Genomic DNA, 17,317 nt, shown 5'->3' with positions numbered 1-17,317 from the left:
TTCTTTATTCTTGTGTACTCAACTGCCATTCTGCAATCTGCTGAACTGTACCCTTGCTGGTCAGTTGCCTTGGCAACTCTACAGTAAAGCCTACTTCACTTTAAGTATAGTATGCCATTCACTGGAGAAAAACATTATACAGATGTGTGACATATTCATCATCTAGAAATGGAAAATGACTAAGCCACTATGTTTTGTTTGTGAAAATAATACTTCCTTTCTTTACAATGGGTTTAAATTACGGGCACCCACACAACATTTTCAGAGAAGAGCCCTTTCCCTATCCCTTTGTTATTTGCAAAACAAACAGCCTCCTTACAGAGGCTATTTGGGCAGTATTTACACCTATGCTTCTTTTCAACAACAAAATGACATAGAGAATTAGAAGCTCTGGCCTGTTGTTCTTCTAAACATGAGCTATGTCAATAATGTTCATGGGGTCTGCACAAACAACCATAGAGACTGCTTCTTGGAGTTAACATCTGCTGCATTCACAGGTGCCTATCCACAAACAACAAACTTGATATACATTATTTTTCTTAATAATGAGCATGGAAAATAAAATGTAAACCCTCCAAGAAGCCACAACATGAAGATCTGATCATCTCCACAATATACAAGTGTACAGCACTGTGCTAATCAAGCTGAGGTCACAGGGTCTGGCCTCTCTGTGTCTCGCATGATTCTGTAATCTTGTACAGCTGCAAATCCATTCCCTCTGCAAACATGCCACTGGAAACAAATGAGACTGAAAACCAGCATGTAGCTAAATCCCTGCAAATCTAGCAACATTAGTGGGCAAAACAATTAAAGCAAAAGTTTGACCCATGGATAATTAAAAGCATCACTGTCAAATAGAAAAGATGGCTATGGTGATAAAGATTAAAACTTTTAAAAATACACTGCCATAAGCAATAGAATTTAATTTAAAGAATCTCATGTCTGAATAAAGAAGAGCCAAAAGGGAAAGAGTGCTGGAAATAATTTCAGTATTTCGCCCTCCCTAAGCTCCTATGTCTCTCATTACCATGCAACCAAAACCTTATTCACAGAAGTATTCTTTGCGTGTTTAGTCACAGGGAATATAGAAAAGGTCAGGGCATTTCAACGACTCTATATTATGTGACAGCAGATAGCCAAGAATCAAATAATAGGTCTTGACAGCAGTAGCAATAAAGCGGGACCTCACGCTAGCTAAACTGTGCCCATCTTCCTTTGCTAAGAATCTGTTAGAAATTTTCTCTCTGTGTGAAGAAAAAGGTAAGTGTGTGCATCAGTGTGCTACCTTAAAAACAAAAGCCAACATGGATATACTGCACAAACACTGAAGTTTGAAAGATTGTGCTGCTGAAGAACCTCTAACAGATCTTCACGATTGCTATTACTGAAATGTAAACAGATACACATACCGTCCCATCTTTACAAAGAGTCCAAAGGACACGTTCCGGACCTTTTTCTGCGTCACTAAGAACAAGGACAGAGCCGTAAAGATAAAACAGACATTGAATGTGAGGTTGGAAAGTTCCAGCTACATTTAATCTTAAAGCTGTCTCCCTTTGCAGTCTTTGAGAAGAATGTCATAAATTATTGTCAATAAGTGTGTCCAAGTAGCCTTTGTTAGATACCAATTATGTGTAAGTCTCATTTATAGATGCTTTGTCAACACATTGATGGCTTTATACCAACTACTTACATTGTCCTTTTCTCACTGTTAGGGTTTACAAGGATGGAGTAAAATCTCAGATTACTGGGAACCCCACAGCAATGGAGCACATAGAGGGCTGATGCTCCTAAGGTAGCAATGGCTGATCCTCTTTCATAATGTTCTAAGATCCTCACTTCTCACATCAGTTACTGCATGTGGCTTTATTACACAGGGGGCCGTATGGACTGTTTGGTTGCCTGTTATTTACAAATCACACAAGTGGGTCCCAGTGCGCTAATGCATTTTAAGGTTGTGTGTTTTATGGATTTTGTTTTCTCCCTTGGTAGACCAGTTGTCAGCTGTCATTTCTCACTGCTATCAGTATGTTTTCTATAGCAGCTCCTCTGGCCTTTTAAGTTTGCCATGATTAACCTACTGCAGGTTTAAAAACCAGACTAGCAAATGAGGTAGGACTGCGTGCTAAATTAAGAGAAGATACGTGCTGTTTCAGTGCGTGCAGTGCTCTGCTCGATGTGAAAAACCAGAAGCCTGCATTTGAAGCATTAGCTGCCCAAGGACCCTTTTGTGGTGTGTTTCCTGGTTCTTAGCTGATGCTGTATGCCTGTGAATGGATCTCTTACGATACTCTGGATGGTGTCATTCCTTGAGGCAAAAGCAGCTTAAACTCTGTGCAATATAATACATTCAGAAATAAATAAATGTACAATTGAAAGTCTTAATTCAGTCCAGATGTATGTAAACATGAGCTGTCAAATCAAAATGAACATAAGGTGTTATGTGAAATAACTTCATGCTTGCTATGTGGGAAACAGACTGCATAATTTAAACAGAGATTTATGGATTAAAGATTACTCTTAGCAGGAGTAACCTAACTGATCTGAAAAGTACCAAGATACTACAATGAATAGCTTTCATATAAGAAATTAAAAGTGTATTTCTAAAAGCATCTAATTTTATCAGTGTGCCCTTTGTGGCCAGTCACTGAGAAAGTATCAAAAAGGAACTTTGGAGACAATTATTTAAATAAGACAGTATATATATTTCCGACTGTTCCCAGCATTATCCTAGTGGAAAGTACTACCTGGAAGAAATTATATAAAAATTATAGAGAAGATTTTTCAAGACACTCAAGCTATAAGGAAGGTACTGACCTATCTTAATACAAGTTTAAAAAGCAAAATTTGACCTAAGCAACTAGGCATGAGTATCCTGAAAATCAAACATTTTAAGTACTAACGAGGGAAAGGAGACTTCACTTTTTTTTTCATGTTACAGCTTCAAGGGGCTGAACAATCTCTCTGAGACTCAGAGCCCCTGCTTACACAGCCCTGCAAGGGGCCGCTACTCAGTGCATCGGAGCAGACTGCATGATGAATCCCTTCGGCTCTCGGAATCAAGATAACTCATCTCAGGATTTACAGAGCTTAATAAATTTATGAATTCCTTCCTAATTCATTTTTACCAAGTTATTACACCATTAAAATTGAAATTTAATTATTAAACCAGGTAATTACTGTAGAAAAATATTTTAAGAGATCTTAATACCCAACCAGGTACACAATGTATTTTCTTTCTTTTTTTTTTTTTAACCCCTCATTGTGATTTATGCTAGGTTTGATCAATTCAGCTTTATAAATGTTGGCTTTCAATTGAAAGCGTTTCTCTGCTGTCAGCCCTTCACCTCAGGGTATCAAAGGCCGGCGGGCCGTTCATTTGGAGGCAGGCAGCTGTTGTTTTCCTTCTGTCACAAATAGCCCCTGCCTAAGCTGCCGGATTCATTCTAAGGCCAGCATTAGATTGTCTCCTTTGCCAAGAGATACAGGCGCTTCTGTTCATGTGAGGCAGAAATCATGGCTTGGATCTTTTTCTACAAAAAGGCAGAAGAATTTCTTCATGAATTTTTTTCCTCCTAACTTGTTACTAACTTTAATTTTTCTAAATTGGAATTATCTTAGTTATTATCTAATCAAATATAATTTTCCCCTTTGCTTGTGTGTTTGTGTGCTTAATTGTCAATATGGAAAAGGTACACACTATTGTTATAAGGGTGATCAATAGAACACGGGACTCAGAGAACGCCAAAAGTTGAAAAGGGTTTTAGATGTCATGCTGTCTAGGCATGCAAATATCTTTATTAAAAGACAGATCAAAGCACTCCTGACCAAGACATGGCCTTAGCCTCCTACTCAAGCCAGGACTGGCATGGAATTGATAAGTCCTCCATTTCACTGTATAGGTAACAAAACTGAACTCAGAGGGACTAAATGTTTGTTTCACAAGCATAGATCCAGGACTAACAGAGTAGCCATGAAGTTTATCAATCTGACAATGCAAAATACAAGCTAACACACTTGGTAGTCAATGGTTCTGCTACAATAAGATTGCTGTTAGGAATTGCATAACTCTTTTAACTTTGTTAATAATTTCTCTGTGATTTATAAAGAACCAGAATTTGATCAAAGAATCTAAGTTTCTCATCTCAGAGAGTTATCTTAATTACACTACAGAACTAAAGAAGGCGAGTTTACCCGCACACACACTTTAACAAACTCAGGTAGGAAGAAGCCTACTTCATGGTTTACAAGAGGAGGAGGCATCTCAAGCTCGCAGCTAAGACTTAGGAGGAGAGCCTCCTATCTCCTGAACACAGTCCTTTCGAGTGTTAAACTCGGCTGGAGCTAACAGCTTGTTAGACAGGACACTTCTGGCAAATCAAACAAGGGCCAGAGGGGTATGTGAGAGCAGACAGAAGCCCTAAGAATCACAGTCTGAACAAGAGAGGAGTGGAAGCGGGAAAAGATGACTGTAATTTACTGCAAAACTCTGTGAAGTTCAGAGGAAGGATTTTTGGGGATCCTATGGGTGCATCAGAAGCCAAGGAAGGCTCCATTCCTTTGCAAAGAATAGAGTAGAAGGTACAATGTTAACCAGAACAACAGAAGACACACACATCAGACCTATAACTAGAAAGAAACAGCAAGAAGGGCCATGCCAAACAAACAGAACAGTAAGGGTTATCAGAGAGAGGCTTCTGAAGGGCTTGTGGGAGGATCCACAGGAGACCTCAACTAAAGAGGACGTGGGAGGAAGAACCATATGCAGTTCCAGAATGAGTACTCTGGTGTTTTGGCTTTTTTAAACAAATGCCTGGCATCTTTTCATGGCTAGTTACTGCTAGAAAAGTGTTATCTTCACATAGATAGGAGCAATGAGATTTCTTTAAAATACACAGATGTTTGTTTCAAAGACAGAGGCGGTCCTGGGAAACTTTGCCCTACTGTGAAACAAATGTAGACCATGAAGATCCCAGCTTCAAAGAGACATGGAGAAATTCCTTAATTTTTTTTATCTTACAGGAAGGACATTTTATTTACTCTTTTCGAAATATTTTAACACTAGCATTATTATGCAAACATTTTGGTGGCCCCCAAAGTTATAGAAACCAGGCCTATTATTTAGATAATCTTCATAGCCACATATAGCCAATATTTGGGAAGGAAAAAGATCTTAGAGATGAATAAACAAAAAACATGAAGTGAAAATTTACAATAGTAACTGATAAACAAATCTAATACTAAGGCAGACTTTTGCCCTAAATAAATGCACTCTTTCAAAGGTCATGCAATGTGGCTAATGGACACATTCATAGATAGAAAAATGTACAAGGATGAACTCATCATAGGGGGAATCCATCTTTCTAACAGTAATCAAGTAGCAAGTAATTATTTAATAGCAAAACACCAATTTGCTTTACAATCAAATCATCCAAAATTAAATGAAATATTTATGGCCATTTTTCTAAGTTCACATAAAGGCTGTTTCAAAGTGATATTGTTAATTGTATTTCTTAATGTTTTTCAATGTTTTAAATAAATTGTTATAATAAGCACACTTGGACAATTTCTATAAGTGGCACAATTTCTATAAGGGGCATAGGTTAAAAACAAGAGTGATTTTTAGTTGTTTTTTTTTTTTTTAAGGAAAATAATGGATTAAGAACAAAGGAAGATCAGAAGTCTTTTTAGAAGATTAGGAAAACAAAATTTTATTTTTCCAAATTAGCTTATTAAAGACTCATTGACACAGGACCGACACAGAGCAAGAGGAACACTGGGAACCAACACTGACCCCCACATGGAGGTTTACGTCCACAGCCTAAACTCACCATCTTCCTTCCCAGCAGCCGCTTTTCTGCTGACAATAAAACTGTTGACTTGTTTGGTCTTCCAGTTAACTGTTCCACTTATGCCACCAGCACAGCTTAATAAAAAAGCTTTTCAGAATAAAAGAAATGCACACAAAGAAATGAAATTAATGTCAAATTCAAAACGACTATCACAGAGACTATTAACTTGCTCAGATCACATCTGGTCAAAGCAGCTGCTGAGTTCCAACTAGCAAACTTATTACCTGCCAATATGGGGAGTCTACACGCAAAGAAGACATCGTTCCTGCCCCACAAGGAGCTCACAATCTGTGAGGATTGAATGGTAAGGTCTATCCAGAAATATTGATTATGAAATGACATCAATGATATCCACAGGTGGCCAAAAGCACAAGGGCCACAGGAAGACTGGAGGGGAGGCAATTATCTCTGGCTAGGAATTCTGCATTACATCAACCCAGAGTTGAGTTTGGGAATATTAAAGTGGCAGCGATGAGCAGGATTAGATAGGGTCCAGGGATCCACAGGAAGACTGGAGGGGAGACAATTATCTCTGGTCAGGAATTTTACATTACATCAACCCAGGGTAGAGTTTGGAAATATTAAAGTGGCAGCGATGAAGAAGATTAGATAGGGTCCAGGGATCCACAGAGACTATCACAATGGTCAGTTCAAAGCTACGGGAAAGACAAAGAGGCGCCAGCCACAAGACCCAAAGGAGATAATGCTGAATACTTCTCAAACCTCAGGACACACAGATAAAGGAAAGTCACAGGTGGCTTTGAAGGCTTGGTCTAGAGTGATACCAGCCAGAGATACATTACTAAGCCCAGAAGAAAGGTTAACTTCAGGAGAAAGATGAGAATCAAATTTGGGGTCTGTTAAATTTAGGGTGCCAAATGGATATCCAGGTGAACCCAACCAAGAAGAGAGGGCTACAGCTTTGGTTCATAAACACATATAAAGGGGCTTCCATGGGTGCCAACTTGAAGTCATTTCTCAATAGAACTAACAGCAAAAGCTGAAGTCCCAGTGCAACTCTTGAAGACACCATGCCCCCAGGGATCACATCTGGACTCTGAACCATGAGGTGATCTGGAGCACGTACACAGTCCAGCCTGTTTCTCTTCATCCAGACTGCCCATCTCCCCACTGAGTTTCCCGTTTTCACCCTCACCTTTCCGACTGCAGGATTTCGCCTCCATTTTTCTGGCAACACTAGCTCTCTACTCTTCCTCTGCTCGACACCTCAGAGCAGTTGCCTCTGGGTTGAGTACCTGTCCTTTCTCCCAAACCCCAAATGCAGTCAAGAAAGACCACACAAGGGGCTAGAGGTGACTCAATGGTTAAGAACACGTACTGCTCTTAAACAAGACATTGGTTTGGTTCCTAGCATCCAACTTGGGGAGATCATGATCTCTTTCAAAAGTAGGAAATTTCCTGGTGACCGACTGACAATGGAGTTCAGTGAAGCAGTGAAAGAAGAAACCGAAGTACACGGATCAAGATGTAGAAGCTGCAGGCACAGTTCCTCTGCGAAGAGCAGCAGCAGTCAGTATGAGGAAGCAGTGAGCAAATGATGGAGGGCAGAGGGGAGAACCGTGGAGGCACGTTAGTAGAGGTAAACTGAGGTTCTACACATACGCTCTAGAAAGGACGTGAGGAGAAAGAAAGAGAGAAAACAGAGATAAAGAAAAGGAGCACAGGGGCTGGAGAGATGGGTCAGCGGTTAAGAGCACAGGCCCTTCCAAAGGGCTGGGGTTCAAGTCCCAGCACCCACATGGCAGTTCACAACAGTCTGTAACTCCAGTTCCAAGGGCTCTGACACCCTCACACACAGACATGCTGGCAAAACCCCAATGCACATTAAAATGGTAAATAAATCTTTAAAAAATTAACAAAAAAAGAGAGAAGGAGAGCGCAATCATTGGGACAAAAGTCAAGGAAAAGTAGAACCTTTGGGGACAGAGACAGCCAACTAAAGAAAATACTTCTTGATGGGAAAGGACAACTGAAAACAAAATGGTTCTGTAGAGTACTGCAAAATTGATGCTAAAAAGCCTGGTCACCGTGAAGTCAGAGGTTATGAATGCATTTTCTTTCCACATTGACTTTTCAGTAAAATATTTAACAAACTAAATGAGAAATATCAAGTACCAGTATAAAAGTGGGGGGGGGTGAGGAATGGAATTCAAAATCTAGGGTCTAGCTGGCTGTGGTGATACATGCCTTTGATCCCTGTACATGCAGGTTGTCACCTGCAAAGAAATCAAGGACAGATTCCTTGTTTGAAAACAAACAAACAAACAAACAAACAAACAAACAGAACAAACCCCACAAAACCCTGTCATTAAAACAAACAACCTAACAAGCATGAAGTCTTATGGGAAGTAAAAGTCAGAGACTCTAGACTCTAACGAAGAAACTACTGGACTGGCATTCAGTTTTAAACTGCATAAACTTAAGTGAACTAGCTTTATCTACTAAACGGCTAATCTCATGAGTGACTTCCCTAAGTAGTTGATTTGTTCTATAACTAAAATGATGGATTTCTAAAGCTAGAGAAAACACATGGTAGGCATTCCCAATAACTGCCATTTTAAACAAAATCCAAAAATGCTGACAATGTCCCATGGCCCAGCAGTCCTTTACAGTACTATCATCATTGGGTTTTAAAGGTAGCATGGCTGGTTATACACCTAGGCATCCCCTTCAGAATAAATGCCCCATGTACCCCAAAAGGTTTATAGCAAATATAAAACACAACACATATCCAAGACTCTATAAAAGAAAGTCTAGGCGGATGAGCTACACAATTTCATCATGTGATTCTTATAAACAATTATGAAGTCCAGAAGACTGACATAACATCAAAGAATAGGAGATGGTAGTCTGATCTGCTTGCATGCACCCAAAGAAGAGTGACCCAGCACCGGAAACCCCTACCTTTTTACACCCCCCTCCCCAATCTATTTTAACAGGCAGAACATTGAGTCACTGCTGGATGGTGAAGATTCCCACCCTACAGATGCAGGAAGCAGATGACAAAGTCTGCTCTGCTCTGCAGCAGCATTTAGATTTTACTGTTTCGCACTGCCAGACCCTGAGTAAAGATCTTTCACATACTGACTGTCTCACTCAATCCTCACAAACCCAAGTGAATCTATCAATGTGTTTGAAGATTACAGAGGCTTAATCTTTAGGCACAAGGTAGTAAATCCAGCAGGCAGACGCCCGGAGCTTGTCACTTCTCTGTGGACCGGGTTGTGAGTCATCACAAAGTAAGAATGGGTTGAGACCAGATAGCACTGGGTTGATTCCTTCCTCCATTCTAGTGCAGCGGTCCTCAGACTATGCTGTACGTAAGAATCACTGTTCAGAGTTCATACCCAGAAGCACACATGTTGTCTTTATGACTGATTCAAAGGATTTATTCGCAGAACTCTTGGTCAGTGAGGATTTGTTCTTATACTCTTGTTTTCAGAACTTGATTAGCCTGGCATAAGCTCTGAAGTCACTTTGTGACCGTGTCTGCTAAACTAATGGATCATTTCCATACTTCCTGGGTCCTCAATAGAGACAGCCTAGTTATCTTTCATAAGATATTTTTGAAAATCTGATTAGTGCCCCAATTGTCAAGGATTAAGTCATGACAAAACAGCTGCATACATCTCGTACATGCTGCTGCATCTTAAGGGCAGCAAAGCTTTGAGTATCTTTTTCCTTTTTTAATGTAAGAGGAAACCAAGCCTTTCTTTTATAGTGTCTATTTATATAGTGGTGAGTGTGTGTGAGTGTGGTGTGTGTGTGTGTGTGTGTGTGTGTGTGTGTGTGTGTGTGTACAGATACCTGTACATGGCACTAAGCATGCCATGTCACATGTAACTTTATACACTCTGTCCTCCTCTTCTAGCTTATTTGGGCTCCAGGGACAGAACTCAGGTCATCGCACTTCATGGAAAAGCACCTTTACCATGGAGCTACCACACTGATCCATGAATATTCATTTTTTAAAGTTCATATTAATTCATATACTAATTGACTGACCTCAGAAAACTGAAACCTGATAAATGTAAATAAAAGGATAACAATTACGCTCTGCTCGCCAAGCAATGTTATTAAAGGTGAGACAGGATACCACAGACAATGTGGTTGCTTAGACACTCAAGTCCAAAATACACCTTATAGAGAAATCTCAATAATGTGGAAATAATTATTTGTTTTAAATTTTGTGCTCAACATCACTGAAGAACTTAACTAATTTCTTGTGGGAAATAAATCACTGTGATCTGGACGCTGACAGATGGAGACTACTCACTGAAAACAGAATATAAAACTAATGTTTGGTAGCTTTATTTTCATTAGAAAACCAAATCATTTGATTTCCTGTGAGAAAAAAATTTTTTTTAAAAACTCTGACTCAGAGTTTAAAAAATATTTTTCCTGTACACAACTTTTCAAGATTAAATCTAATGTGTAAAATAAAGCCAACCTGAATAGAGCAGTCATTGGACAAAGCACAAAGGTTACACACTGTCTTCAGAAATCGTTACAGGAAAAGCTCCGTGATTATTTGTCGCCATTACACTTACAGGGCTGTTTTGCTCTAACTACAGAGCGCAAAGGCGAAGAGCGTCATGGATCCTGCCTTTACACAGCATAAAGTCAATAACAGCTCACACAATTTGCTGGGCTATCGGTGTCCACAACACAGCCAACTCTTCAATGCTTTCCCCTCCAAAATAATCAGAGCCCAATGAATCTGAAGGTAGCTGGCATGCCCTCGGGTTCCCGAGAAACCATACAATACTTAAAGTTTGTCTTATGATTTTCTGATTCATTTGGAAGCTTGTAACAGCATAATAAGTTTTCATCTGGCCGGGAGCAAGCAGTCTCTGAAGAGAGATTATTGCTCTTTCCCCAACCTGGGTAATTTGCAGACTAGGGGAGGTGGGGGTTGCTGTTTAATACAAGCAATTGAAGAGCTCTGAATAGTGACTGATTGCTGATGAGCTAATCAGAATGACAAGGGACAGAAATAATAAATAATAACTTGCTCAGACATCACTGTCCAAGTAAACAGCAGGATGTGCCAAATGAAGTGTAATCTGATTAGCACACTCACCTTACAAGTGAATGATCAAGTCTTATGGAGCCTCTCTCGGGCCCTGCTTCAGCTATCTGTTTTCATCTCTAAGGAGACTTTGCTGAAGTTGACTGTGGAGCTCACATCCCAGTCTTCCCTTCTCCAACTCCCTTCAAGACCCATTTCTTTCCCATTTTAAAAACATTTACTATCAGTGTGTGTGTGTGTGCGTGTGTGTAATGTATGTGGGTACACATGCCAAGTTGCATGTTTGGAGATCAAAGGAAAACCCTGTGGAGCCAAATCTCTCTTTTCAACTATATATGGGTTCCGGGGATTGAACTCAGGTCCTCGGCTTTCATGTCTAGCAGCAAGCACTTTAACCCACTGAGCCATCTTTCCAGGCCCTCTTCCCTTCTCTTACACCACTTTCTTACTAACAAAACTGCTTCCTAAACTGTTTGTATTGGCTTTTCCCCCCTTTGTACAAAAGATCAACTGATTACTGTTTCCTATTAGCACCCATATTTTCAGTGCAATGCTAGCTAGACACTGAACAAAAATGTTTCCACATATCAACTGATTTCATCCTTGCATTAACTACATGAAATAGGTAGTATCAGTTCCATTTCACACTAAGGATAAGAAGTCTTAGGAAATGATGATACTTGCCACCAGTTACATGCTTCATAAGTGGCGGGATTGGATTTTGAACCCACTCCGTGGCTGATGGCAAAGTCATTGTTACCTACTTACTAACCCTACCTCAAGATAGTTTTAAGCAAGAACGCAATGTGTAAGTGGCATGTTCTCATCTCAGATACCCTTATTATTGCTAGCTCATCAACTACAGTTGATTTTGCTTCTGAGGGAAAAAAAATGCATTGCCCAATCCCTGCATTAGAAATCGCGACAAGACGGTGCTTCGGCTGTGAGGGCGAAATTAAGCCGGTGTACGTTTGCATCAAAACAAAACCACAACACAACACAATTCATCAACAGGAGAAAGCCATGAAGTTGGAAAGAATGAAGCAGGGGAGAGGCTCCCCTGAGCCTGTCCCCTAAGACGCTAACAGGTGCCGGAAGGGCACTTGTTCCTAGGAAAAGTGTTGGCGGCAGCAGGACTCAGGCAAGAGCAGTAACAACAAGACACACGCAGCAGAAGCTGCGCAGCTACTTCGTATGATCCCAGCTGACCAGGACTTCCATCAGTTTGAAGCAAGAGAAATGATGAGCTACTGAAGAGAATAAACTGACTGCAGAAAGGGAAAGAGACAGAGCTCTGGGTGATAACCTCTGAAGGGAGACCGGCTGGACTCAAATGCTGTTTTTCCCCCCACTGGTTATTCAGTGTTTCTGTGCCTCAGTTTCTTCATCTGGTAGGGGTAGGAAGAGAACAAAACTCACATCACAGAGGCACTGTCAGCATTGAATGAGAGAATGTACATAAAACTTTTACAAGGAAAGTTAGCACAAAGTGATAAATCCATAACTGATTTATTTTCAACTAATCTGAAGAAATATTTGGGCTTTTTAAAACATTTATATATATATATACTTTTTGATCTTCAATTAAAAATTATCACTTCAGCTGGCATTATATGGCACTCTCATTTTTTTCTACAACCATGATGCATGAAATTTAATCATATTTCCACGGTAGGGTAAGGAACATTCTAGAGGCACCTCAAAAAACAAGCTAAAAGCCTAGTGACCTCAGTCTTCTCAAACTCTATCCTACTGCCTCCCGGTAACCAGGCATGTCCTCAGGCATGACCCTTCGTCAGGGAGTTCTGGCGACTGAGAGTCGCAGTTTACTGCTCTGAAGAAAGCAGATGTAATGTGAATTCCATTTACATCTTCCCTGAGATCTCCTGAACCCGTAGGTAATTTTTTCTGAGGAATGCAACCCCAAGGGAAAACAGCCTGCCGTGTGCACACGGTTCAATTTTGCAGTCAACACAATCCCAAGACCGGCTGAAAATTAAATTGTAAGATTTGAAAGAGTCGCTGAGACCAGAGGTCTCTAGCCAAGGTTTGCTTCCTTGCTCAAGGAACTTAGAAGAAAAGTTGTACCTCTTTCTCTGCTACACAGTACTGTGTGCTGCAGAAAGGAAACACACTGGGACCTTCAACAAAAGACATGTAAAATCAATGCAGTAGCTGAGCGCATCACTGCCCTCTTACTTCCGCACGTAAAAGAAGTAGGATTGTTTTCAAGTGAAGATGGTTCGTGAAAAGTGCAACACAAAACGCGCTACTCAAAAGCCAGAGTGCTAGTGCGATCTAGTGGAGAGGGATTAAAAAGCAGTGGTTTTGTGGGAGCCACTGGGGTACGGAAGGGAAGCTGCAGGCAAGATTTCTATTCCAAATCAAAACCACAACCATGCTACACCCTCTTCCCAATTAGGGAGCATCTAAAAGAGAAATAGTCTTATACCAAGTGCTTGCTTTAAATTGGCATTCATTGTCTTCCCTACAGGAGCCATGCTTTCCAACTAAGATGCGTTCGAACACTTGCGTCAGGAAGCTGTATTTTCTAAAAGTTCCTCCTCACACCCCTATTGTCATCCTACCAAGGCCACTCACGGGCTACAGTATGTACTCTTAACTGTCTCTGCATCTTTCTGTATTTTATCAAAATATGGATAAAATACATATGGAACATGTATTTGTATACAGACATAAATATACCATGTTCTACCATACATGTGATTCTCTTAGAGCATACTTGCACCTGTTTACATGATAAAATTGCGTAGCTTTCCGTCTTGTGGCTCAATCACAATTTATGTACTGTCAACGTGAATCCAACCGGACCAAACAGACCAGAGAGCTCGCTTTTCCAATCAGACCCCCTTCAGGCATTACAGAGACCATGGGGCAGATAATAGAAATGTAGTAATCATAACCTCCTGATAAGCAACCCCAAATTCAATCCAGTACCCTCAGTCAAATTTTACTCTCCAGAATGTTCCTTCTCTCTTCATTTCATTATCCCTACACATTAGCCTGCAAGGTCACTATCTCCAACCTGGATTTAAACAGTGGCAATCTATTCAGACTCGCCTAACCTTTTCTTCACACAGCAGTTAGAGTACTCTTTTTGAAATGCTAATCTGGTCTTGTCCTGCTTAACCCCGCTCTGAGATTTCCCATTGGTGTAACTCCAAAGACGAACGTCTTTAAGGTGGTCTAGAGGCCGGGAAGACTGGCTCCTTGAACCCGCTGGCACTGGCCTCGCCTCTCTCTTTCTTGGCATAGCACTTTGTATTTACCATGCTCTGGCTGCCCCAGGACCTCAGCAGAGCCCTGGTCTCCCTCACACCTTTGCTGAGTCACATCCCTAGGCATTTACTCCCTTTACATCTGAATGTTTCCTCGGAAAAAAACTTCCACCCTTCTTCCAGGCCAGTCAAATCCTCTGCTAGTGTTTGCAGCATCTAGCTTGGTTCCAAAGAGTACAGCCTTATGTGTGATTATTTGATTAATTTTCACAGAGATTAATCCTGAAGAAGAAGGAAAACGCTTGATTCCTCTTTGTCAATTCAATAGTGTAAAAAGCGCTATAGCTGGACCACCGATTTCCCAGAAGCTGTCACAGTGTCTCAAAAACACCCAACGCACCCCTAAAGAAAGTATGAAATAATTATTCATTCATTAACATTACCAAGGGTTTTCTAGTCTTTCATCATTACTATCAACCACAATAAACAACCATGTCTGTATCTCTGAGTGCTTTTACCAGTTTATATGTAGGCTAAACATCCATAAGGAAAATTGCTAGACCAAAAAAAATGAAATGTATAATTCAGATTCTGATAAGATATCTAACAGCCTACTGCAGCGCTGGTCTTTGATTAGAATCAACTGTGTAACTACTGAAAATAAAAGATGTCAAAGGTGCTAGCTACATTGATTAACTGTTGCATGGGAGAGAAAAGCGGTATCATTTTACTGCCTAGTGAGAAACACGGATTTGTTAACGGGAGAAAACAAAAATCTTAGAGTTAATGTTTCCTTTGCTTTTGTATTCAAAGGTAAAACAGAAGCTATATTTCTTTGCAAACCGCTGAAAAGGGGGGGGGCTGAAACACCCCACTATAACTGCTCTAGGAAAATTAACTGTGATCTCTTTCAAATTCAGAGTGAACCCCTATCTCCATAATAATCAAAGTGGTGACCAGCTGAATGAGGGAAAGGCAAAGAATGGGAAGGAATTTACACCAAAGCGCCCTATCTCCCAAACAGTTCTGAAACCAGCCGTGTCCTGTCTCTGAAAAGAAAGTCTGTCTTTCCATGTCACAACAGCTGCTGTGGGGATGCCCGTGGTACAGGCTGCCAAGGATCTACTCTAAATATCTGATCAGCCTAAGGTAATTAGGTAGAAAGTGAGCCATGTGAAAGATGAATTTTAAATAATGAAATACATTTAAACCACTGACATAAATGTTACATTAAAATTCCTAAGTGAAGATTAAAACAAAAAACAAAACAAAACAACCACCAGAGAGAGACCTAAGGGGAGAAAGGTATAGCCTTCACTAACACACTACTGCTTCTGAGAGTGTAACAATAGTCACACTAACAACAAATGTTCGGAAGCAACCGAGTCACTTCCCAGGATAACTAAGCTTTAAAGCTTAACCATTGGGATTATTACTTTGCAGTTCAGGGACATGGGCAAGCACTGCACTCAAGGAATTGCAAGTAGCCGCCTGCGGATCAGGGAAGCTTTGACATGCCAGAACCTCACTTTTGAGAGTTTCTCTCCCGGAAATAGGAGCTGAGCCAAAGAATGCCTGTGGCATCCCCAGCAACTGGGAAGCCAGCCACCGCGAGCGGCTGTGTGTGTTATTACAACCTCACAGAAGTGTGTGGCAGTGTCACAGAAGAACGCAATCAGAACCAGAGTGGTTCCAGGGAGACTCCTAACCACTGGAGTGGAGAAGGGAGTCCCGGGTCGGAGGCAGGAGGAAGCCAGGAAGGAGCGTTGGTTAGCAAGGGAGACAGAACTGCCTCCCTTTTCTTCACATCTCTCACATCCACAGTTTGCAACAAGGATTTAATTCAGATTCTATGAAGTCAGAAAATGCTGCTCAAAAAAAAAAAAAAAAAAAAGAGGTCCCGGATGAGAGTCCTCTAACCTCCTGAATTCATTTTGAACAGTCACGTCTTCCAAGTTAGATATGGTTATCAAAATAAACAATCAACCGGCAGATGCACAGGCACGGAAGAAAAAATCTGCCCCAAGACATGTTTGACACAGCAAGAATGTGCTCCCGAGGCAGTCAGGAACCATGCTCATCCTGAGAAGTGGTTCAAAAGGTATAGGCTGGAAGCTACTTTTGATAGTTATGATTTTACCATATTACTGAAAAAAAAAACCCAACTTTATTATAAAGTGATACCACAGGGCAAAGAGGGGTTACTGTAGAGAGCTCTGTCCCACATTCCTCTGAGGAAAAGGAAGGCAGGCACCAAGCTATCTCTTGCCTGCCAGGTGACCCTGGAGTCCCAAGCATCCACCACCACCAGGCAGAAGTCAGCTTAAATCAAGCAAGCCGCCCGGGGAGCCAGGGCAGAAAGTAAAGAAAGTGACTTGGGAAGCTAGTTAAGACAAGGACACGCGGTGGAGGGAGAAACAATCTTGGCTTTTCTCAGATTTTTCAAGTTTGCAGTGCAGAGAAGTATGAACTTGCAACTTACAGGACCGTTCTTTTTTTTAATCAGAGGAGAAAAAAGGTTTCCATGACAAGTTTGTACAGTGGCTACACTAAAATGTTCCAGTGGTCTTCAAATTCCCCACTGCAAAAAAAGGTGAATGTTTTTGATGCTGTGAAAGAATAGTGGAGTTGATTTCTCTGTCCGGCTGCAGTTGGGAAGCTCTTGAGCTGACTCTAGCTGAACTTTCATTCACTGATGCCGGTTCTGCTCTCGGAAGCAAACAGAGGGGAGTTGATTTCTATTTTTCCTCTACCCCAACTAAACATTTCCAGACCCTTGGAGGATACGCTCTAGGACAGAGCTTCCAGAGCCTCACCAACACCACAGACTGTTCTGTGAGTTGTCTAATGTGTCAGATCTCTCTTCAAACTGACAGCCAGAAATGAACACAATACTCCAGATGTGCTTGATTAGAGCAGGGTCCTATTAATTTTTATGATGTACGGACATTACAGTTAATCCCACAGTCTAACTTGGATTTTTATTTCTGTAAGTCACATCTCGAAGTTGCTTCAGACTGACCTTCCTAAGGAACAGGAACCACACCCAAGTCCCCCTTCACGCCACATCAGTGAATTAAGGTGTGCCGGTTGCTGCATGCTGTCCCTGCAGCATAGCACTGGGCTCAACTTAAATGGCGCCGAACTCTAAATTCTGTTGTCTATTTGCAGCT

General features: G+C 41.0%; 1 protein-coding gene across 10 annotated transcripts in view; it reads right to left on the bottom strand.

Annotated features, from left to right (window-relative positions):
• The window catches only part of Sgce (sarcoglycan epsilon), a 68,581-nt gene that overhangs the window by 46,571 nt on the left and 4,693 nt on the right, over nt 1-17,317 (bottom strand). For 5 of the 10 annotated variants that reach the window (XM_036180837.1, XM_036180835.1, XM_036180839.1 and 2 more), the window contains exon 2: nt 5,832-5,939. The exons of the other annotated variants lie outside the window; for them this stretch is intronic. In XM_036180837.1, coding sequence (XP_036036730.1) covers nt 5,832-5,939 — 108 coding nt within the window. The remainder of the gene's footprint in view (nt 1-5,831; nt 5,940-17,317) is intronic. 10 annotated transcript variants of the gene reach the window in all.

This window comes from Onychomys torridus, chromosome 3 (assembly GCF_903995425.1).
Source record: "Onychomys torridus chromosome 3, mOncTor1.1, whole genome shotgun sequence".
NCBI classification, from domain to species: Eukaryota; Metazoa; Chordata; class Mammalia; order Rodentia; family Cricetidae; genus Onychomys; species Onychomys torridus.
This window is presented reverse-complemented; position numbering and strand designations above follow the sequence as displayed.